This window comes from Mastomys coucha, unplaced genomic scaffold, assembly GCF_008632895.1.
Source record: "Mastomys coucha isolate ucsf_1 unplaced genomic scaffold, UCSF_Mcou_1 pScaffold15, whole genome shotgun sequence".
NCBI lineage: Eukaryota > Metazoa > Chordata > Mammalia > Rodentia > Muridae > Mastomys > Mastomys coucha.
The window spans coordinates 79,282,513-79,305,677 of record NW_022196897.1 but is presented as its reverse complement, the minus strand read 5'-3'; the positions used below and the strand labels follow the sequence as shown (position 1 = coordinate 79,305,677).

The 23,165-nt window shown below is 51.4% G+C and overlaps 1 protein-coding gene across 1 annotated transcript in view; it reads left to right on the top strand.

Annotated features, from left to right (window-relative positions):
- Nucleotides 1-23,165, top strand: part of Tspan18 (tetraspanin 18) — a 134,316-nt gene that overhangs the window by 97,453 nt on the left and 13,698 nt on the right. Inside the window, exons 3-5 of the mRNA XM_031371097.1 lie at nt 13,406-13,488; nt 15,264-15,336; nt 17,968-18,162. Of these exons, the coding sequence (XP_031226957.1) occupies nt 15,274-15,336; nt 17,968-18,162 (258 nt within the window). The 5' untranslated portion in view covers nt 13,406-13,488; nt 15,264-15,273. The remainder of the gene's footprint in view (nt 1-13,405; nt 13,489-15,263; nt 15,337-17,967; nt 18,163-23,165) is intronic.

Genomic DNA, 23,165 nt, shown 5'->3' with positions numbered 1-23,165 from the left:
GCAAACCCATCATGATGGGAAGGGTACGGCAGCCAGGACTTTATTTGTGGCAGCAGGAGTTTGCCATTCTGTCTGAGTGGATCAGGAAGTTCAGGGCTAAGGTTAGAAGTGGGGTATCCTTGTCATCTACAATGTTTATGCACGTGAACCTCAGGCCACAGGTTAGACACATCTGGGCTTAGAAACCCCAAGACCTGCCTCTCCACTAACAGCTCCTCTCACCGAGGTCCAAGTACTCAAACATATAGCCTGTGGGGACATTTTACACTAAATAATAACACAGGTAAGGGGACCTGACAGAGGAAGCCCCTAGTGCAGCCCCTTTCTTAAGATGCCAAGCTCCTCTGGACTCTTTAAGTCCAGCTCTTGGAAGGGAATGGGCTAGGTGGAAGGACCCTAAAAGACCAGGCTCTTGGGGCAGCACAGCAGATGTCATCCTGTGGGGAGCCCAGCCTCGGAAGGGAGGAGGGACATTGTAAAGCCTGCTCTTTAGGGCATTAGCAGAACAGAGGGAGGATAGAGCACCCAAAGGTCAGGAGTAGGCAGGGATAAAGGGTCAGCCAAGTGGAGTACTGAGCAGAGCCCTGATTTATGGGGGTGGCAGTAAGAAGGGTTTCACAGTCTCCCACATGCAGCCACAGCCCAAGCCAATTTAGGCTAAGGTGAGTTGGCTCAGAGCCCATTAAAGGCAACTCTGGCTCTGCCCTGGGGTCCACCTGTGTGTGTTCAAATGTCCTATCAGCTACATCCAACTTTTCGCTGAGCTGTGACTCCAGCTAGAAGGTGCCAGTCAGGTCCTACCCTCCAGTCCTCTTCCTTGGGTGGCTTCAAGCCTTTTCCTTGCTTGACCCAGAATGTGTAACTCTCTAGGGGAAAAGTCTGGGAGGATTTGTCCTTCTGAAGGCCGCCTGACTGGGAAGATGTCCAGGTGAGCTCTTTTGACTCTCTGAGGGGTGGCCACGGAGTCTGTTTACATAGCTCTAACAATGGCCAAGCAACCAAGAAAGCCAAGCTCAGACTGTTTTGAAAGTTATGTCCCTGCGTTTCACAGGCATCTGCCACTTGCTGCGCACCTCAGCCAGGAACTTAGCTGGCACTCGGTGCCTTTCTTCTCTGAAGTGGTCTTGGTAAATGTCACACTCACCTATAATCAGATCTCTGCTGTGTCAGTGGACACAGAGGGACATTGAGCAGGGGGATCCTTTCCTTCCCTGGCTGCAGTTGACTCTGGGACAACCTAATAAACACATAATGTTATTTAGCAATAGCAGACGTGTTACATGTTATGCTCTGGGTCTTCAGCCCCACAGTAGCCTGGTGCGAGGCACATTCTTTGTATGTATCTTCATTGTGCAGAGAAAGAAAGAAAGAAGAGAGAGAGAGAGAGAGAGAGAGAGAGAGAGAAGATACTACAGCATAAAGAAGTGAAATGACCTGCCTAAGACAACACAGCATCCAGTTAATTATTCAAGCCATATTTACCAAATGGAATCTGTCTGGGCTGGCCACTTGCCTCTGCCCTCCAGAGGGTCAGTCTTGTAGACGAAACAGAGCTGTGAGGAAGTTTCCTGGAGGAAATGTTTCATTTGAAATCAGAAACAAGATGGGAGGTGGGCTTGGATGGTGCTGGAGGAGGGAAAGCCCATAGTTGAATGATGGCAAGCTGATGACTGCAGTCCTGTGCCAATGTGAGCCCCCCATGGCCTAGAGACCTCAGAGCCACGTGTGGCAGCTAGGATTCAGGTTGGTTCTAGGACTTTTTGGCAGGAGTCTTTCCAGTACCTAAAGAACCCAGGAGCAGGCTGCTAAAATGATTCAGCATTTAAGAGCACTGGCTGCTCTTCCTGAGGTCCTGAGTTCAATTCCCAGCAACCACATGGTGGATCACAACCATCTATAAGGGGATCTGATGCCCTCTTCTAGCATGGCAGAGCACTCATACATTAAATGAATAAAATAAAAAGATTAGGAGGAGGAGGAGGAGAAGAAGAAGAAAGAAGAAGAGGAAGAAGAAGATTAAGAAGAGGAGGAGGAGGAAGAAGAGAAGGGGAAGAAGGAAGAAGAAGGAGGAGGAAGAGGAGGAGGAGGAGGAAGAGGAAGAAGAGGAGGAAGAGGAGGGAAGAGGAGGGAAGAGGAGGAGAAAAGAAGCAGCAGCATCCAGGAGTTCTTGTCACACTTCAATGGCCCATAGATCTCTGATAGATCTCAGATAGACACTATTGTCAGGGGGCACATGACAATGGCAGGATGTCAAGGCAGCCCCAGGGCCCTGCATCCCCTGTGGGTGTGCCTGGAGAAAGAGGGATGTATAAACACAAGGTAGGTGACCTGGTGACTCTCCTATTGCTGTTGTAAAACACTATGACTAAGACAACTTACAAAAGAAAGTTTAACTGAGCTTCTGGTTTCAGAGGGTTAGAGTCCACAATGGCAGAACAAACGCATGGCAGCAGGAACCACTGAGGGCTCACACCTAGAGACTGCACTGGGGACAGCAGTGGGGAATTTCAAAGCCCCAAAGTTTGCCTTCCATAAGGCCGCATGTCCTAATCCTTCCCAAACAAGTTCTGCCAACTGGGGACCAAGTATTTAAATCTATGAGCCTTTGGGGGCCATTCTCATTCAAACCATTACAGTGGGTAAGCCTTTGGCTGGGAATACAAAACCTAATGGGAGTAATGGAGCTAGAGGGATGTGCTCCAAAGCTCTGGAAGAGAACTGGTCATACAGAGGGTCCTGGAAGCCCCCTCTATTAGTTGTTTCCCTATTGCTGTGGTAACATGACCAAGGCAACTTTCAGAAGGACTTACAGTTTCAAAAAAATAAGAGTCCATCACCATCACCACCACCACTACCACCACCACCACCATCATTATTACCTCTACCACCATCATTATCACATCCACCATCACCATCACCAACACCATCACCATCACCACCACTATCACCACCATCACCATCATTACCGCCAATGGGTATTACCCATTGCCTGCAATCTCCGAGAGCCCTGTGTACACATGTCTGGCCCCTGGCTAACTCCTACACATTTCCAGCCTCAGCTTGCTCAGCTGTGGCAAAGGTGAGCTAGCACAGTGCAGGCCACACAGCAGAGTCATTACTTTATCCCTGGGCATGGGGCAGAGAACACAGACCTCTCTGACCTTCTGGCAGTGTCTGGTCTGTCTGCTTTTTGTCTCTGAGTGACATGTGCCTCCTGTCTGTTAGGGAAGAGTCTAATAGCTACCCCCTCAGCCAGGAGCTATTCTGTGTCCCTCATTGTAGTGGTTTCTCCCCAATATATATGATAGTGTATACTGACCCCAGGGCATAGAGAAGCAAACAGGCACAGAAAAGGTGGCGAGTGACATCGAGTCACACAGCACCAACTAATGCCAAGTCTGTCTAGACAACAAGGCTAAACATTGGTCGTGTGTCTTTCCAGGTCTCCTAGAAGCATCTGAGGCAGAACTGAAGTTGATGAGGTGGGAGTAGCTGAAGCCACTCCTGCTTGGTATCTCAGTGTGAATACATTGTTGCTTTAGTTCTAGTGAGAGCAGTGGTTCCTATCCACAGCCAGTTGTGGGTTAGGCGAAGGCTGGGGAGACTGGAGCTGGTTCCATGCAGGCCAACTTTGCGATTCCTAGAAACATACCCAGTCCTTAGCCACAGGAGACCTGCTGAGTATAGCTCTTCCCTCTATGTGACTTTTTCTCTGGAACCTTCTCTGGGTCTTCTGGGCTCAGTAAGAGCTGATGCTACTGCCTATAATCACCAGAAGATGCAGGAGGGGGCTCAGACCTTGGAGTTCAGTAGCTTCCTCCTTGTTCTGTCTTCAAGGCCTAGGATGCAGCTGCACACAGGAGAACCTCCTGATCCCATTCTTGTGTTGAGCTTGCATTCTGCTCCTGGGCCTACCCAGCTCCATCCAGAGCCCGCTTCATGCATGCCTCTGCTAAGTGCCAGACCCTATACTTGCCCACCAAGTGCTCAGAGCTGCATCCTCAAGCAGGGCTCCCAGCCTGCAGATGGGCCTAGCACAAGGATTTATGGTCCTCTCAGCAGCTCCTGGCCTGAAATAACTAGCCTTCAAACAGCCTTCTCTTACCAGGAGAAAGGCTGAACCTGGGTCTCTAGATGGGGGCTGCCAAGGGCTCCCAGGAATCTCCCTGCTCCCTTGTCCCTGGCTTGGCATTCACTCAGCAGGCTAAGGGCTACTGAATCCTGGGCTTATACAGGGATCTTTTCCAGGCTTTATGACAGCCTAGAACCAGGTGCACCTCCCTTGAAGACTTGGGCTCAGGCACCACTAGACCTTGAGTTTGATTCTCTTCTTTCCTTCTGTGAAGTAGGCATTAGGACACCTGCTCCTGCCTGTCCCAGAGGGACGTGTGGTTCCATGCTACTTCATGGCAAGGCTCTTCAGTGAAATATGCCACAGCCAGGAAAACTAGGCCCAGGGTAGGGAAGACCTTGACAAGTCAGCCTTGACAAGTCAGCCACTGGGAGAGAAGTTGAGCCTGGGCCCAGCGTGCCCGCATGGACTACCCCTCAGTGGCACCAACACTCTTGAAGGATTCTGCTTGAATGCTCACACCTGGTCTGAAGTACCAAAGAGGAAGGCCAGAACCCATGCTTCCTGCCCCCACCTGGTGAGACCATGAGCCACCCTGCTCTCTGCAGGTGTCACAGTGATCTAGAGCCATGAAAGCAGGGAGACTGCCCTGGCTCATTCTTGTGAGGGAGATAAAAGAGTGTCCGTCTCTAAAGATACAAACTGTAGGAAGGTAAGATGGATGGTGAGGATTGGAGGGAACCAGGCAACAAGTCCCCAGCCTCTCCAGCCACTATGCTGTGAGTCACCCACATGGGCCACCTTTGCTACCCATGACTTTGCTGTGTAGCCTGGGGTCTCTGATGCATACCCTCAGCTTCCTGGATTTAAAATGTGGACAATACCTGAGCAGAAGGGACCTCTGCCTGTACTGGAGAAATCAGGAAGGGCCTCACAGCAGAGGAGACATGCTAGTGGGCCTTGCAGAGTCAGCAGGAGTTCTCCAGGTCAACAAATGGCCATCGGTATTCTAGGACCAGCCACAGCCTCAGAGCATGGAAGTTAATGCCACTTGGACAATGGTTTAATTTCATGATGTTCATATGATCTTTGTTTCAAAAACTAGAATAAGTATAGTATAAAGAATAGGTTTGAAATCCTTGGGAGTCAGGTAATATTGGGCATAGTTTTGAATATAAGTCAGAAAGGCATCTGGTATAAGATTTCTCTAGATCCCAAGCAGAGAAGAGAAAGCAGAGAGCTGTCTCTTAGAAGCACAGCTGGGCCTGGGGACAGACAGGGTTCCTGGCTTGGGGCTAGGGGAAGTGGCGGCACTGGGTGGACCACAGGAAAGCCTGGGCCCTGGAGGAGCAGAGGGGACTCTTGGTCCCTAGGGAAGGGGCTTTGAGTACATGTCCTGTGGGATGAGCCTGATCAGTGGCCTATGCTCTGGAGAAGGAGCTGTCTGGCCAAGCAGCTGGGGGAGGGGCTCCAAAATGGCTTAGCTATGGTCTGTAAAGACAAGCTGCTGTATGTGGGCTGTGGTATCTGACAAGGGACTTGGTGACACTTAGTCATACTGGGATCATACAAGGTCTTTACATGTCTTCAGGATGCGGGACTTCTAACAGCCACTGGCCAGAGTGTAGTGTGCCATACACAGGGGACAGAGCCAGCAGTGGCACCAATGCTGGCATGCAGTGAATGGTCCTCCGTCCTTCACAGGACAGATCCACAGGCCATGGGCTGTGGGTCTCAGGGCTCTCTCCTCTGGCCCATGCCACTACTGGCTTTCTCACCTCCATAGCCATTCTCCCCCGTGGGACCCAGTCTCACCATCTCCTCACCCAAGCAAAGCTGTCAGAGCAGCCTGAACATCTTGAACTCCTGTCACAGGTCCCTTCTGTCCCTCTGTCTCATTGGGTCTGTGGTCATCCTGAGGGAGGGAAGGAGACAGGGAGGAGGCATGAGCCGGACCTCAGGTGAACAGTGCAAGCTGCTGAAGAGGCTCGCAGGGCAGTGCTTTACAAAAGGGGGCTTGGTCCCACGGGGCTGGGAAGCTCTCCCAGGACTCAGGGTCTCAGCAGTAGCACTGGGCTTCCCGCAACACCCAGGCACTTTCCAGGTCGAAAGCAGCAGCTTCGACTTTAGCGTTAAACAACTGCGGATGGATTTTGAAGTAAAATGAAAAAAAAAAAAAGTTCTCATGAATGTGTGAGGTAAAGGGAGATTTAGAGGCAACTGTACACTATCATCCTTATGTCTGGACAGAGTCCTCGGAGTTGCAGAAATGTAGGGTGCAGGCTCTGAGGGACAGTTTGTAAGATTCAGGGTCATTGTATCACAACTCAGCGGTTTCCATGCTGTGTGATGTCAGAAAAGCCTGTCTACCTCTCTGATCCTCTGATCTCTCAACAGTCTGAAGGAGATGAGTTTTGCTTATATCCTAGCTGCTGTAGAGTCAGACTATGTGACTAACCTGGAGCTCATCTCCACCTGCCTTGTTCTCCCACGTGCTAGGACTACAGGGATGCTCATATCTGAACCTGGGACCACTGTTTGTTATTGGGCCTCACAGTTTGTGCAGCTGGTCCCGTGTCTCCCAGGAGGGTTTAGCCATGGCCAGTCAGAGACTGTGAAAGAGGACTTATAGAGAGTCCTTCCCTTCCCTCGTCTGTCCTTTTCTCAGCCTCCACCGGACCCTCCCTCTGCAGCAGACATCATATTCAAGGCTGGAATTTAATGATGAAGTCCCTGCCCTCTATGAAGTAGCAGGACCCCTAGTAGTGATGGAGCTGTAAAGGAGGGTCCTTGGGTTCTGTGATAAGGCCAAGCAAACACATGTATATTGCACAGCGGAGAGAATCTCAGAATAGTCTATAAGAGCCAAGGAGAGCAGGATCTGGCAGGCTGGCTACAGGTCACAAATGGGCTCATCCCTCATCAGCCGCCCCTGCAGTGCACAGGCTACCTCCTTTTGGGGGGACACTGCCCCAGGGCAAGGCTAAAGGACTGATGTCCTGGTCCCACAGGAGGCTTCAGTAAGAGATGTGGCCCAGCCGAATTGTTATGAGGCCATCCATCTGGCCAGGAAGAGGTTGATTCTTCTCTCTCTCTCTCTCTCTCTCTCTCTCTCTCTCTCTCTCTCTCTCTCTCTCTCTCTCTCTCTCTCTCTCTCTCTCTCTCTCTCTCTCTCTCTCTCTCTCTCTTTCTCTCTCTCTCTCTCTCTCTTTCTCTCTCTCTCTCTGGTGTGTGTGTGTGTGTGTGTGTTTGTGTACATGTGCTTGCACACACACATGTTTATTTAGAAGGAAGGCCAACAGGGACTCAGAGATAAAAGTCTCATGGAGACTACCACCAGGGTCCCAAGGCCAAGAGGGCAGAGCCTGGCAGTGCCCCAGAAGCAGCTGGCTAGCCTTGGAGTCTGCAGATGACTCTGGATTCCTTTAATCTTTACATCCTTGGGAACTGTGAGGAAGTTCCTATTTTGACTATTTTGGAGCAAGGCAAAGGTGCCCCTGGGGCCTTTCATCGGCACCTGGCTGGAGCTTACATGGGGCACACTCCTGAAGACCAACATTATTGCTGTCATATACAATCATGTGAGCATGTGTGTGACCTTCTCCACCCAGCTAAGATGTGTGTCACACACACACACACACACACACACACACACACACACACACACCATGTGGCCCTGTGGAGGGGTGGGTAGTATCGAGATTGAACATTCACAACAGATTGACTTCTCTGTGCTCCAGTAGGACTAACTCTTAAAACCCTGACCCTGCTCAGTAGGACCAGGGTATGGTCTTGACCTTGCATTTTAAAGGATTAATTATTATGTGCCAGGGGTGTACATGCCATAGCTGTCAGGTGGAGTTAGAGAGCAATGTTGTAGAGTCACTTCTCTCTACCTTGATGTAGTTTCCAGGGAGCTAACTCAGGTGTGTTAAGCTTGCATAGTCGGGTGGCAGGCACCTTCACCCACTGAGCCCCTTGGGTCCTGTGAGAACGGATGTAGCTGCTGCACTGGAGGCCCTACCTCCTGCATTTATGATCCAGTGAGCCCTCTCGGGCCTGAGTTCTGCTTCTGCTACTAAGGTGCTTCCTGACACTGGGCTGTGAGAAGCCAGTGAGAAGAGAACTCATCCCAACCCTGGGATCTGAGTTTCCCAGCAGTTCAGGAAAGAGGTGAAACTCTTGATACAGAGAGAGGCAGAACACAGATAGGCCCAGGCTGGAGACATCATAGTGGCAGGACAACTGAAGGCCAAGTGCCTGGGCTAAAGCCAGCAAGTCGGGTGTAGCTGTGCCACTTAAACCAGGCTCCTTAACCTCTCTGGTCCCCTCTCCCCATAAAACAAGAATCAAGTGAGAAAATGAAATGAAAGGCTCAGGGATTGTCAGGCAAAAGGACTGGGGCAGGGTTGGGCTGTGATTGAGCTAAAGCATGTGTGAATGTGGTTAGATACCAGAAAGAACATCCGCACCTGAAGAGGCATGAGAGTGAAGCTATCCTCTCGGAAGGTCTTTCACATCCATTGGCGGTTTAGAGACGGTGCTAATCGATGCCTCAGTTTCCCCATCTATGAACGGGAGCTGAGGCCTGTAAGGTCTGTGACCATGTCTCCTTTTATACTGCTGTGAGTGACTGGCTAGCACCGCATTTCCTGACATGGCTTCTGACAGGCAGGCTGGGTACAGCAGGCTTGCAGTCTGCTGCTTGGTATCTATGTGACTTTGGGCAAGTTACTTCACCTCTCTGATGGGCTCCTCAGCTCTCAGGAATGGATGATGATAACCTGCTTTGTGGGGTTATGGTGAGACTCAGATGAGGCACATCCAGGGAATTGCAGTTTCCATTTTCCACATGCAAATGGAGAAATTCCTTCAGGACACCCCCTTAGCCTACCCTACTATGTTTTCTCAGCTATCACATTCCTTGTCTCTCCCTCTGCCTGACTTCCCCGTGTCACCTGTCTGAGCCTGTCAGACACATCACAGCAATGAGGACCAACATCTTTTTCCTGCAGGGGTTGGGAGACAGCTCCATAAGGAATTCCTGGGGTCCCCTGTGCCCCCTCTCTCCCAGTCAGACCTGTGCCCCTGCCCTCCCAGTTCCCAGGCCCCCTTAATACCCGTGAACCCATTCACCATTTCAGTCGTGACTGTGGGATAGGGCAGGTTGCCCCAGCAACAGCACCGAGTATTTTGGGATGGATCACTAAGCCTTTCAAAGGGCCTCATTCCAACTCAGGCTCTGAGAGATGAAAGACAGAAAGAGAGTGCAGATGAGGGTGAGTCGAAGCCTCCCTGAGGCAGAGGGCCTGCTGAGCAAGGCCTGAGACCAGGGCCTCTGTAGCTGAAGTGCACCCCCCACCCCACCCACACCCCTCTGTGCAGCACTCAGAGCGACAGGGAGTTCAGCAGGCTGGCTGTCCCTGGAGGACTTGATCTGGGGGAAAGAACTTTTGTCTCAGTAGCTCCACCAACGTGTAGTGTGTTTGGTCTAATGACAACACGTCTTCATCCGAGACACAAGAATGCCACCTCCCCACGTAGACAAGCCAGTGAGGTCAGGGTGCCAAAAGCAAAGAACATTCTGAGGAGGACACAGGGTAAGGGGTCGGCAACAAGGGCTGTCGGAGCTTGTGGTTCTGCACGCGCCTGTGTGTGTGTGTGTGTGTGTGTGTGTGTGTGTGGCTTGTGAAATGAGGAGTTAGAGACAGTCCCACTGTGTTGTTGTCTTTGAGGATTCTCTGGTGGGAGGAGCCCTGGGAAGTGTCTGAATGCAACAGGGGGCCCTGTGGTAGAGCTAGAGCCCCTAGGCTCACAGGCTTGCAATGGGGCCTCCCAGATGCTGCCTTGCCCCGCAGCCCTGAATATTCATGGCTCAGTGAGCACCCGGCAGGAAAGGCTGTCCTTTGAATTCAGTTTCACTACAGTGGCCCTCCCCTCAGGCACTGCCCCTCTGGAGCCTAATTAGGCTTCCACCCCCCCTTTCACTTCGTCCTCCCTGTGCCACGGGCAGACTCCCCAGGATTTCAAGCCAATTGCTTGTTTATGAGCCCAGCCCGTCTGTCTTGGGAAGAGGCCCAGAGGCACAGCCAGTGAGCCAAAGAGCTCTCCCCACCCCACCCCCTAACCAGAACTCCATGGCCCGAACTGGTGCGGTGCTCACAAGTGCCTTACATGTTAGAGCGGGCTTAAGTACCCATCTCAGCCGGGTATCCATTTCTGGGACTTTGTAGCCTTTGTGGTTTCATCCTGCCTACGATAGTGATTAACATCATGAACTTTTACTGAGCCTTTTGGGAGGATCAAGTAGGCTTACAGGCCCAGGCATCATCAGCCGTTCACGTTAAAAGAAAAAAAAAAAAGTCAGCCCCTCCTCCCCACCCAAGACCTCCAGACACGCTGGACTGGTGCACTTTATTCTGGATTCTGCCTGGCATGCCCAGGCACTCTGAGGATGTGGCTGTCAATACTGCTGTCTGGGGATTGGGTTACTGGTCTTCACTAGACTCGAGTGATGGTGGCAGCAGAGGGAGAACACGGCTGCTGGCCTCCACTGGACCATACCCAGGCTGATTCTGTAGACACTGAGAGAAGAGTGACAAGGACATGTACTGTGAATGTTTGCAGATAATCAGCCTCTTCCATCCTGGCGACGACCATGGGCAGGTGGTAGGGAGGTGGAGCTGAGTGTGCTCGTGTTCCAGGTGAGAGGTGCGGGCTCCCCCTACCCCAGGAGAGGAGACAAGAGACGCAACCATACTCAGCTTGTTGGAGGAGAATCCAAACACTAGTTGCACTGGGACCCAGCAGCGGCTCCACCCAGGACCACAGCACCCTCTGCTGGCACCAGTGTGCACAAGACAAGCTGGGCCTGGATGTGATTCCTCAGAGGTCTCTCCATCGTGCTCTGGGGGGTACTGAAGGCAGAAGGAGTGATTTATGAACCCAGCTATTCTTCGTCCTCAGAGCACCCCTCCTAGCCCCACATCCCTGCAGATGGCCCGAGCTGCCATCTGGGGCCAGGAGAGGCAAGATTAATAAACCTGTCTGGCCCGGGCGGGAGCCTGCTGAGGAAAGCCCCAGGGCGCTGCAGAACCTCAGCCCCATCCCTGCCCTCTCTGGGTCTAGGGGCTCCCATCTGTCAGGGGACGGCAGGGCCAGGTCCTGCCCCTACAAGTCTCCAGCTGGCTCAGGGGAGAGTTTGAGCAGCTTTCCCAGGCTCTGTGCTCAGCTACTTAGCTCAGGTCAGAGATATTGGAGACCAAGGCATGGCTCTTCCTCTCCTGGGGGCTACCTCTGCCTATGTGTCCCATGGATACTGCCTTCCCAGGAGCTCTGGTTTTCAGTTAAATTACCTGCATCTGGATCAGAAATACCTTACTAAGCAGGTAGGTGAACTCAGGCAGCCCTGATACCATCTCTAAGCCTCTGTTTCCTCAGCTCTAAGGGGGTCCTGTAGCCTACCTCCTAAGTAAATATTTAATAAGAAAGCACAGGAGAGGGCCAAGCAAAGCCAGGCACTTGGTAAATGCTCTCCTTTGTAGTTACTATTAGTTGGCACAGTGCTGGAATAAGTAGCCTAAATATGGAGCCACATAACCATTTGTACCGATGCTGACCATGCATTGCATCCATAGTCCTCCCCACGCCCTCTTCCACTCATAACTAGGGATCCAGGTCAGGCATCCATTTACTCCTGGTGTATAATGACACTGAGCCACAGTTCCTTAGCCCTCCATGTCTCTCCTCTGGCACTATGGATTCTTTCAGCCACATTTGGTTTCAAAACTGATCATTGCAGTTCTCAGAGTGACTTTCCCAAGGTCTCAAAGGAAGGCGGGGGCTGTCCCAGGTTCTGGAAATGAATGGAACCACATTTTCTAGGCAGGTGAGAGTTGGACTGTAGGATAGGCTTTTCTGGACAGAGGGAAAAAGGAGAGGGGACAACAGGGGTGACGGTGACCTCAAAGATGGCCTGGGTGCCAGCAGACAGCACACAAGTGGTGGAGGATTCTTGGTGAGGAGGTAACAGCTAGCCACCCGCTCCTCCTGGACACTAGGTTGACTCCCATGTAACCTTCATTCCCTACCCTAACATCTGTATTCAGAGGAAATGATACAGGAATCAATTAGAGCCATGGCCTGGGTTGGTAGATGTGTGTGATGGTGCTGAACCAGGGCTAAGATTAGGCAGGGGAAGAGGAGGGCTTGGAAAAATATGACCCATCCCGGTTCCCCTAAACACCATGGCCAAAGCATGGATTAGACACAGAACCACAGCTCCCAGAATGACCCCAGAGCTGTGACAAGTCAGGTGGCTTCATCTTGTCCAGTTACTGTCCCTGGTGGAGTTCTATCTGAAGATTTTGGGCTTGTCAGACCTGGAAGCCCTCTCTCTGCCCTTCCTGGAGTTCTTCCCTTTTGTAGCTGAGTCCTGCCAAGGCAGAGTATACAGACCTTCCCCTCCCACCAGGGCTAATTTCTGGGGAGTCTTTACCAATCAGGCCAGGTAGGATGGTAAACAAGCGGATGGATGGATGGATGGATAAGTCAATAGGTAGATGGTCAAATAAATAGATGTGAGTGGATTGTTGGGTGGGTGGGTGGATGGATGGATGGATAGATGGATGGTTGGGTAGGCAGGTGAATCCTATGAATCAGTGGATTGGTGGAAGAATAAAAGAAAGGGTGATAGGAAGAGCAGGTGTTTTGAGCTCTGGAAATCATCTTGGGAAGGACTCTTGATCCCAGCTCCATAGGCAAAGTACAGATCTTCTTCTGGGTCTGTTGTCCAAAACAGCCTGTAAGCAGGTCTGGGCTGCAGAACTAACTCTTCACAGGTGTGATCAACAGGAGTCTCCACAGAATAAGCCCAGCTTCCTTTGCACTGCTAGGATCTGGCTCTCTCAAGGACCTTATAGCAAATCTTAATGCAGAACCAAGAAAGGCCCCCTGCATCAAATTCTCCCTGAGGGGAGCCTGCATTACTGGGAAGGACTTGGTGGCACGGCCCTGCTGCAGAGACATCCTAGCAGATGCCCAGATGGCATCAGACGGGTGGCCACCCAAGCCTGCCACCTCCTCTTGGTCTAATATCAGCTCAGATATTGATGAAGACACAGCTCCCGTGCAGCCAGCAGGGTACAGGGGACTACTGTGTGGTCAGGAGATAACCAATGCAGCCCTCCGCAGACAGCATGGCACAAAGTCTCAGCAGCTTTTCCTTAGTGCCACGGGCCAGTTAGCGAGCCATTGCCTGGGTGCACATCAGGAGCAATGCACTCATTGTGCCCGGATGCCCAACATCCTGTCATGGTAAACTTTCTCTTCTAGGACAATCTGGGCTACTGAGAGACATACCTAACCCTCCACTAACTAGGAGACTTCGTCCTTCCGACTACTGGAGAGCTGCCCAGGTGAGGCTTCTGTTCCCTGACACTGTCCCCAGCTCTGACTCTGTCCACCCTGTGTGTCCTCTCCTGCAGCCCCCCCCCCCGCTCACTCTATCATCTGTCCCCTCCAGTTTCTCTCTTGAGTACGGGTTTCCGTTTCTGAGTTGCTTACTCTTGCCTTTATGTCTCTTGTCTCTTTCCCACCATGCATCTTTTCATTCATTCATGAAGTTGTGTTAATTGGTGCCACTGTTTTGGTCTGTCCCAAACGCTAAAAGTGTCTCAGTGAACACACTGATCATGGCTTGGTGCTTCTGAATAACCACATAGCCTCTAGAGTGGGTGGTGCCTGCACGGTGCTGTGCTGCCCCAGACGCAGGGCCCATCACTGCCTGGCTACATGGCATGGTCACTGGCCACATTAGTACTTCTCAACTCTTTGGAATGAATGACAACTTTCACTGATGTGCTAGTGATGTAAAGTATTCCAGGCCAATTCTAAGTCAGCTTAGAATTGTTAGTATATTGGCAGAAGCACCCCTCAAAGCTCCAAGGTTTTATTCTACTTAAAGCAGTAATTTGGATAACATGCACCTGTAAGCATAGGACCCTCCCTGGCTTGGGTTGAGTATCCAAGCCCTGGACAAAAGTTCTAGGCTGTTACTCCTGTCTCCCTGGGTTGTCTTGTGGAAGGACCATGTGGAAGCAACCCCCAGCCTGCTCTCCACTGCCCTTCCCTTACTCCACACCCCCAGTGAGAGGACTGGGTTCACACCAGGTCACGTTGGCCCTGGATGCTGGCCTTGCTCCTATCCTTCCGGGCCAAGATTGAAGGACTTTATCTATGTAATGTCCTGTCTTTGTCAAACATCCATTATTCTCATGGGGCTTTGTTCTGCAGAGTCACGCAGACCAGAGAACTCCGAAGTAATCTGAAAAACAGGGTCTCCTCCTCGGAGGACTTTTCTTCTCCCAATTCAAGATGTTGGGCCCTAAGCAGACTGGAGATGAAAGTCTGAGTGCTGGGCTGTAGGTGGGGTGGTGGGTGGGAGATACTGAAGATAATTAGGGTTTGGCTGGCCTCGGGGAACCCAGTCAGAGAATGACTACGCCATGCTTCTCAGTGAAAACCTCTATCCTTCTACAAACCTGGGTTGCTGCGGTGAGGCCCCTGTGTTCAGGAAGCATCTGGACGAGAGAGAGGAGATGGCAGGGTGGGGCCCCTAGCCAAATACGGAGGGAGGAACCCTCCGAGGCTTAGGCTTTTTAATCCTCCATCTCTGCAAGTACCCAGGGAGCCCAGCATTTCCAAGGAATTTGGGGGCTAGACTCTAAAACAAACTCCATGGAGACCCTGAGGGTGGTAGGGCTGGTCTGTCCTCACAGCCTTCATTATTGCTGTTCCTCACGTCCTGTGAGCTCAGTGGAGCGAGTACCACAGTGGGCCTGACACTCCATGGACTGTCTCTTAATGGGTACCTATGTGTGTGTGTGTGTGTGTGTGTGTGTGTGTGTGTGTGTGTGGTAGTGAGCTGTGCTATGCAGTGGTGTGTGTGTGTGTGTAGTATATGGAGTGTGTAATGTATCTGTGTGGTGTGTGGTATGCACCTCAAGAGGAGGGTAACAGACCAGAGCCAGGGAACTAGAGGATGAGAGTTAGAGCCCCAGACTAAAGCTCCAGCTGGTCTCGCCTAGTTGCAGATCTTAAAAAAGAATTGTTACTGGGTCTCCTGGCTAGGGCCGGGGCTGGGCTCCACCTGAGTGTCTCCAGAAGGATTGAGTGGCCTTGTGTTTTCTAGGTGAAGAACCATGGAGGGCGACTGTCTGAGCTGCATGAAGTACCTGATGTTTGTTTTCAATTTCGTCGTATTTGTAAGTGCCCCCTGGCTCTCCCCAGCTCAGCCCTGGCTCTCCCCTAGGTCCCCCTGGCTCTCCCCAGCTCAGCCCTGGCTCTCCACTATGTCCCCCTGGCTCTCCCCTGGGTCTTCCCTGGGTCTCCAGCCTCTGCTGATGACAAGGCTAGCCTTCTCCCTGAAATGGCTATAGGAGGCTGAGTGCTCACAGGCAGAAGTGCCTGGCCAGTAGGCTTCCTGGGAGACCTGGCACTGACTGCCCTACTCCTCAGTCCCACACCCACTCCCATCACAGTAGACCCTGAGATGGGACAGCCTCTGGCAAAGGATATGCTAGACGGACTAGGAAGATGGCTTATTTACATCCCAAGTTTAATCCCCAGAACCCACATAAAAAGCCAGATGTGATAGCACTTGCTCATAACTCCAGCTCTGAGGCACATCCTTCAGGCTTTGCCTAACCCAGCACTTTCTCAAAAACAGTGTGTATGGCTCCAGAGGAACAACACGTGAGACTGACTTCTGGCCTCCACATGCACACACGAGCACACTCACACACATGCACGTGCGCACATGTGCACACTCACACACATGCATGTGCACACATGTGCATACTCATACACATGCATATGCACACATGTGCACACTCATACACATGCATGTGCACACATGGGCACACTCACACACATGCATGTGCACCTGCTCACCCCACCCCATCCGCAATCAAGCAGTGACTTAGGAGTTCTCAGCCAGCCTTGTAATTGGACACTCCTCAGAGAAGGCTTTCTTGGCAGTCCAGCTCTGCAGCCTGGAAGCACATCCCACCACCCTGAACCTCAACATTGTCCTGTCTTAATGACTCAACAAAGCGGGCTTTTTGAAAGTTTAGCAAGATCAGTGAACAAGGTGACTGGAATGTGGCCAGTATATTCTCCTATCTCTCGCCAAACTCTGGGCTAGATTTGGAGGAACAAGGGCTCTGGCACCAAGCAGCCTGACCCATGCTAACAGGCCATCCAAGGCCCTGTTCAGGCCCACAATCCCTTTCAGTAGCCAAACCCCTCCCCCACTTATCAGCCCCCATGGGCTTTCCTGACCAACCCAGGCCCTCCATCTCAGGCACCACCACTGACCTCTTAGGACAGTCCTGGAAGAAGAGTCCCTTTACTGGCAGTGCAGGCTGTCTGCATTTCTGCCTGTCCATTTTCATATCTTTTTGGGTCTCCCTGAGATCCACTTCCTGGACCTTGGAGCTAGGCAGCCTACAGATACAAAAGTGACATTCTCCTAGCTGGGGACCCCAGCCCATTTTGACTATGCCTAGACCTTCCTTGTCAGCCCGCGGCAGATGACTAGGGAACCCCGAAGTCACCCATGGTGATGAAAGGAGCAGACCTTATTGGGAAATTTGTGGAGAAACTGAGCCAAAGTTAGGACACAGCAGACAACAATCACAGCCGGGCAGCAGTGACACAGGCCTTTAATCTCAGCTCTTGGGAGGCAGTGGCAGGCAGATTTCTGAGTTTGAGGCCAGCCTGGCCTACAGAATGAGTTCTAGGACAGCCAGGGTTACACAGAGAAACCCTGTCTTGAAAAAGCAAGCAAACAAAACAAAACAATCAGCTCTGACCTCTCCTCGGGCCTGCTCGATTCTCCAGTCTCTCTACTCACCACACCCAATGCACCTACCAATCAATGGCTCTCACCCAGGTCTCTACTTCTACCCATAGCTCACAGACCCACTGAACCAGCCAGAACCAGCAGGGCACCCCCCCCCCCAGCCTACCAGATGTCCCTCACCTGTGCCACCAGGAACATCAAGCCCTGTTAGTCCCCAGACTCAATGTCAAAGCAGTTCTGCACACAGCAGACCCACTTCCAATACTGTCCATACTCAAAAGAAATGGGAAGTCTTGCCCACTGAAATCTGCCGTGACTGTTCTGCTGAGGCTGCTGTGTGAGGCAGGAATTGGAGTGGATGATTAAACACAGGGATGCTAAGGCTCAGAAAGAGTCAGCCACTTAAAGCCACACAGCAGACATGGCCCCTGCTCCAGCCTAAGTAGTTTCTATCCCAAGATAAGCAAGGCACAAAGAGAGATGGGCCACCCAAGGACCCATCAGTGGGAGGCTTTGGGGCACACATTCAAGAATGGGAGCTCATTGAGCGAACCCTGTCCCTAGTGTGGCCTCTGTGAGCTCAGCATCATCTTCAGAGCTTGTCCATGGAGTAGTTCAGTGTCAGACAGATCCAGGCTGCAACCTTAACTCTGCCATGAACTTGAGAGGTGACCTTTGAGAGTCCCCTGGGCCACAGTGTGGAAGCCTCATGAGCTTGGGTCTGTGACATTTAAGGAACATATGAAAGTCACGAGTAAACCCTGTAGGCCACAGTGTTTCACAGCTTAATGTGGCAAACGGGTCAGAAATTAGATTGAGAGGGTGTGTGCTCTACTAAAGGCCAAGGAACTCCACAGAGACTCAAAGCCGCCCGTGGGCCTTGGAGATCTGGGTTCAGCATGGTAAGATCCTGCCCAGCTCTGACGGCCCTAGCACCTCGGCCCAGGCTTAACTCAGGGAGCAAGTGTAGAAGGAGCATCTGATTTCATTGTCTGTCTGTCCTCTTTTCCTCATGCCTGCCGATGGACAGCTGGGAGGCGCTTGCCTGCTGGGCGTCGGCATCTGGGTCCTGGTGGATCCCACCGGCTTCCGAGAGATCGTGGCTACCAACCCCCTGCTGACCACCGGCGCCTATATTGTACTGGCCATGGGTGGTCTGCTGTTTCTTCTGGGCTTCCTAGGCTGCTGCGGGGCTGTCCGAGAGAACAGGTGTCTGCTGCTATTTGTGAGTGACCCACCCCCCACCTCCCCACTCTACCTGTGTGTGGCTGGTCTGGGAGGGATAGAGGGCTGATGACTCCCAAACCCAGAGTGGATTCAGAAACCAAAAGGTTCTTCCCACCAGGGTGGTTGTCAGCATCAAGGCCAGTGGGTCCTGGGATCTGGGGATGCAGTTCAGGGGTCGAGCATCTATATGCCATGCACAAGATTGGGCTGAATTCCCACCCTACTGACTGTGGTCAGTGGTCTGGAAGCCCTAAGGTGTCCAGCTACTTACCCACAGCCCTGCAGGAGGTTGGTGCAGAGGCCACCTCTTATTGGAGCACTGAACCGTCAGGCCATCTGTCACTCAAGAACTAGACAGTTATCCCACCCTGGGGGAGGAGGCCTAAGGTCAAAGACACTGCCCCAGAGTATCTTTCCAGAAACATGAAACAGACACCAAAAGAAAGTTTGAGAGAGCTTGGAATTTGACAGAAGTAGGAAGACATGCTTTGGGGAAGGGGGTCAAGATGAACGTGTGTGAGAGAGAACCTGCTCCCTCAAGTCTTGGTCCAGGGAGGCTTCTGAGGTGGGGGTGAAAACTGAGTTCTGCCCATGATGACACTTGAACTTTTTGATAAGAAAACTGCTCTCCACTTCTGTAGACCAGCCATGGGGAAAAAAAGAAAAAAAAAAAAAAACTAACTAACCACTTTGGGTCTGCTCAGGTCTTCTCTGAGTAGCTCCAAACTCAAGGTGGCTGTTTAAAGATAGGCGATAGCTCGCCACACTGTCTCAAGCTTACCTTTCAGCTTTGGGCCAGGATGGAGTCAGCAACTGTATTTACTGTCACCAGGACAGAGTCAGCGACTGTATTTACTGTCACCAGGAAGGAGTCAGTGACTGTATTTATTGTCACCAGGAAGGAGTGACTAGCCGTGTCACCAGGAAGGCGAGTCAGTCAGTAAATATGTTTGCTGACAGGCGGAGTGAGTCAGTAACTGTATTTACTTTCACCAGTTTACATTTTGGCTTCGTGGCCAGCTGAGAGGCCCAGGCTACTCTGGATCATTCATGGCTCAGCAGTGACAAGCAGTTTGAGGCTACTTGGTGGAACATTAGTGTTGGAAGATTCTCAGCTGCCTCTTAAGACCATCTCTCCCCTATCCCCAGATAAAACTCCTTGCCATCCCAATACTTAGAATAACCCTGTGCTGGCTTAGGATGTCTCCCCATGTCTCTTGGAGTTCTCCTGGCTCCCCTACCTCCCCGCCTCAGAAAGTCAAGCCACTGCGCACTTGGATGTGCTTATGCTCAGGGAGTACCCCTGGAGTCTGAGATAAGTGCAGTGCACTCTGGGAACAAGGCAGCTCCCAGGCTTTGCTGCCCCAGCTCCCGAGCCTGCTGGTTTGCATGGAGCCTCTGCCCACAGTTCTTGGGAATAGCCTTGGCCTCTGAGTTTAAACAACCTGGCTTCTCAGGGTACAGTTCACTGAGGACCTTGGTGGTGGTGTCCTCCTTCCTTCAAGAGCCCTGATCTATAAACCCTGAGCAATGAAGCCAAGCTGGCTGTTGGCCTGATCACTCACCCCACAACTCTCCATTTCCGGAGCTTTCCAAAGAAGCCGCTTCTTACTTCTTTGCCTTTGTCACTTTTCTCGTGGCTATGACAAAATGCCAGACACAGGCAGCTTGGGGAAGGAAAGGTTTGGGCTCTGTGTAGAGGTACACTGTATCTTGGAGGGGAAGGCAAGGTGGCAGGAGCTTGAGGCAGCTGGTCACATTGTCAGGAAGCAGAGAGAGAGGCATGCGGATGCTCAGCTCACTTTTTCCTCTTCAGTCTGTGGGATGGTGATGTGTACACACAGGGCATCTCTTCCCTTCTTAGTGAACTCAGCCTAGAAATCCACCACATCCGTGGCCACAGAGAATCCTAGACCCTCTCAAGGTGACGTAGCTATCACAACCTTCTACAACTACTTAGGGGTTAACCCTTGCAGTTCCTTCCGTGCTAGAGATGTGTCAGGGCCCTGGAGTAGCTGCCCCCACCCCACCCCCGCCACATGCCCAAGCTGTGAGAGGTGACCTCACCATGGAGGACATAATAAGTAGAATGCAACCCTGGCTGTGAGTGTGCACCTTGTTCTGTGCTTCCCCTCTGGGTTTTTTTGTTTTGGGGAGTTTTTTTGTTTGTTTGTTTTTGTTTTTTGTTTTGGGTTTTTGTTTGTTTGCTTTTTGTTTTTTTGTCTTTTTTCAAGACAGGGTTTCTCTGTGTAGCTCTGGCTGTCCTGGAACTCACTCTGTAGACCAGGCTGGCCCCGAACTCCCAAGTGCTGGGGTTAAAGGCGTGTGCCACCACCGCCCAGCTCTCCCTCTGGGTTCTTAACCTCTTGGCCATGGCATCTTTGACTGTCAAGGGACTGACTAACTCTGCTGGAGGCTGAAGCTAAGCAGATCAAACAGCAGCAGATGGTCTTTCTCAGGATTCCCCTGGGCTGTGGTGAGGTAGGCCACTGCTTGCTTCCCTGGTCTTGGTAGGTAGGCTTCTCACCCAGGAGTATCTGGGCCTGTCAATGTTGAGCCTAGAGGTGCTAATGTTGAGCTCTAATTTGCTTAGAGGTGCATACATACTCAACTTGTGTACAGATGGCATGAAATCAGTGACAGGGCCACCTGGGCTGAAGGACTTCCTTGTAGAGGAGCTATTTCACAAACTATGAGTGGAGGCCCAGAGAAAACAGCAGTCTCTGGAGCTGGGGCAGGAAACTCTGGCCAATGCCTCACTCCTGGAGGGCAGGCCACTGGGTTCAGACTCCAGGGGGATTCCCTGAGCTCGGACACAGTCAAGAGTTCAGAGATCAAAGGCACTGCCTTATAAGCAGTGAAACTGTCTTTCCTACAGTCAGCAGTGCCAGGCATACTAGAGAAAGACATCTGGCCTGGGGCTTCTCCCAGATTAAGACATCCCCATGTGGCTCATTCCTATCATAGCTGTGTGCTCCACCTCCCAGAGAGGAAGCGCAATGGCCTGTGACATGAGCGGCAGGGGAGCTGTAGGTCCCTTTATTTCTCACAGCATAACATGGCCAACCTTACTAGGAAAGACAAAGAAGCCTGTGGGTGCCCCCTGGTGGAACATCCCCTTCCCTGTCAGTCAGCTCCTGCTTGTAGCAGCTCTGGCTGGGGAGCCAGAGGCTTTAAGAAAGACCTGGTCTGGAGAGATGGCTCAGCGGTTAAGAGCATTGACTGCTCTTCCAAAGGTCCTGAGTTCAAATCCCAAACCACATGGTGGCTCACAACCATCCATAATGAGATCTGATGCCCTCTTCTGGAGTGTAGCAAGACAGCTACTGTCCTCACATATAATAAATAAATAAATCTTTAAAAAAGGAAGGAAGAAAGGAAGACCTGGTTTCAGTGTGTGATGACCCATCTGTACTGCTCCTAGGCATGTACCCAAAAGGCTCCATATCCCTCTATGGAGGCGCTTGCTCATCCGTGTCCACTGTTGCTCTGTTCACGATAGCCAGGAGATGGATGGGTAATGGGAATGTAGCGCATATACACAATGGAATTTTATCAAACCATAAAGAAAAATGAAATGTATTAAATTTGCAGGCAACATGGAAAATATTGCATTAAGTGAGGTAACTCAGACCCAGGAAGACAAAGAACTCGTTCTCTCATGCAGATCCAAGCTTCTAATTTTTATTTATGTGTATTTATAGGGGAGTAAGTATTGGGTAGAGGCCAGAAAACTAGCAAGGGGCCCAAGAGAGGAAAAAAAAGAGGCCTTAAGGGAGGGGATAAGAAGATAGCAGAATATATATGATGTGAAATGGGGGGTTGGGGGCAAGGAAGGAAAAGCGTGAAGAGCTGGGCCACCAAGGGGGCACATGGGAGGAAGAACCAAAACTCAGGTTATGGTTATGAAAGTGTCGTAAGGAAATGTGCTGCTTTGTATGCTAATTGAACATATGCACGTATGCATGAAAAGAGAGTTGGTGGGCCCTGCATGGTGTGTGCACCTGTAATCCCAGCATTAAGGGGGCTAGTGAAGGACTACTGTGAGACCAAGGCCAACCTGGGCTACAGAGTTAAAGTCTGGAGGGGGGGAAGGAGAGAGAGAGAGAGAAGAGAGAGAGAGAGAGAGAGAGAGAGAGAGAGAGAGAGAGAGAGAGAGAGAGAGAAGGGATACAGAAAGCAGGTCATGCCTTCCCTTCCTCACCCCCCCGCCCCCCAAGGATGCATCACTGTTAATGGGCCCATCTCTGCAGCCAAGCCCGGAAGGCAGCTTGTGCTCTTGGCTGAGAGCAGGCTGTGCTCGGCTGCTTTGCCAGCCTCGGCTAAGTGTGCCCTGAACCCTGCCAGCAGGAGAGAAAAATGGGGCATTTGTTTTGCATGAAGGGGACAGGCTGAATTAGTCCGAGAGCTGGCTACCAGCCAGGTCCTCTCTGACCCCCCTTCTCCACTTGGGCCTGCTCATCTCTACATTGACTCCCTCCTCTCCCCTTTACTTCTTCCATCTCTCAGCTTCTCTGCGGTCTCTGCTCACCCCTCTCCCAAGCCCAGTTCACACAAGGCTAAAGTCAGTGTGAGTCAGAGGCAAGGTGTAAGGCTAGGTCTCAGACTGCTGCCATCCAAACCAGACCCCAACCCAGATTAGATCTGGATAAGGCAAAATCATGTGCAAGAGAGATACACTGGAGATGTAGGCATGTATATGTACGTGTTCAAAGTGTGTGGATGTATATGTGAGTATATTCACAAGTGTATTATGTGTACATGTATGATATGTGGCACCCTATGTAGTTTTATATAGTTTATTACAGTGCACCGTCTGTGTATATGATGTTTGTACCTCTGTTGCGGGTTTTGTGGGTTACATAGTAGTATGTAGGTTGTGTGCAAACACGTGTACAGGCGGCATGTGTGTGGTGGAGTACAGTTGAGAGGGCATGGAAGCTTTGAGAAGCTTTTCTATTTTTCTAAGACAGGATCTCATGTTAGCCCAGGCTGCTACGG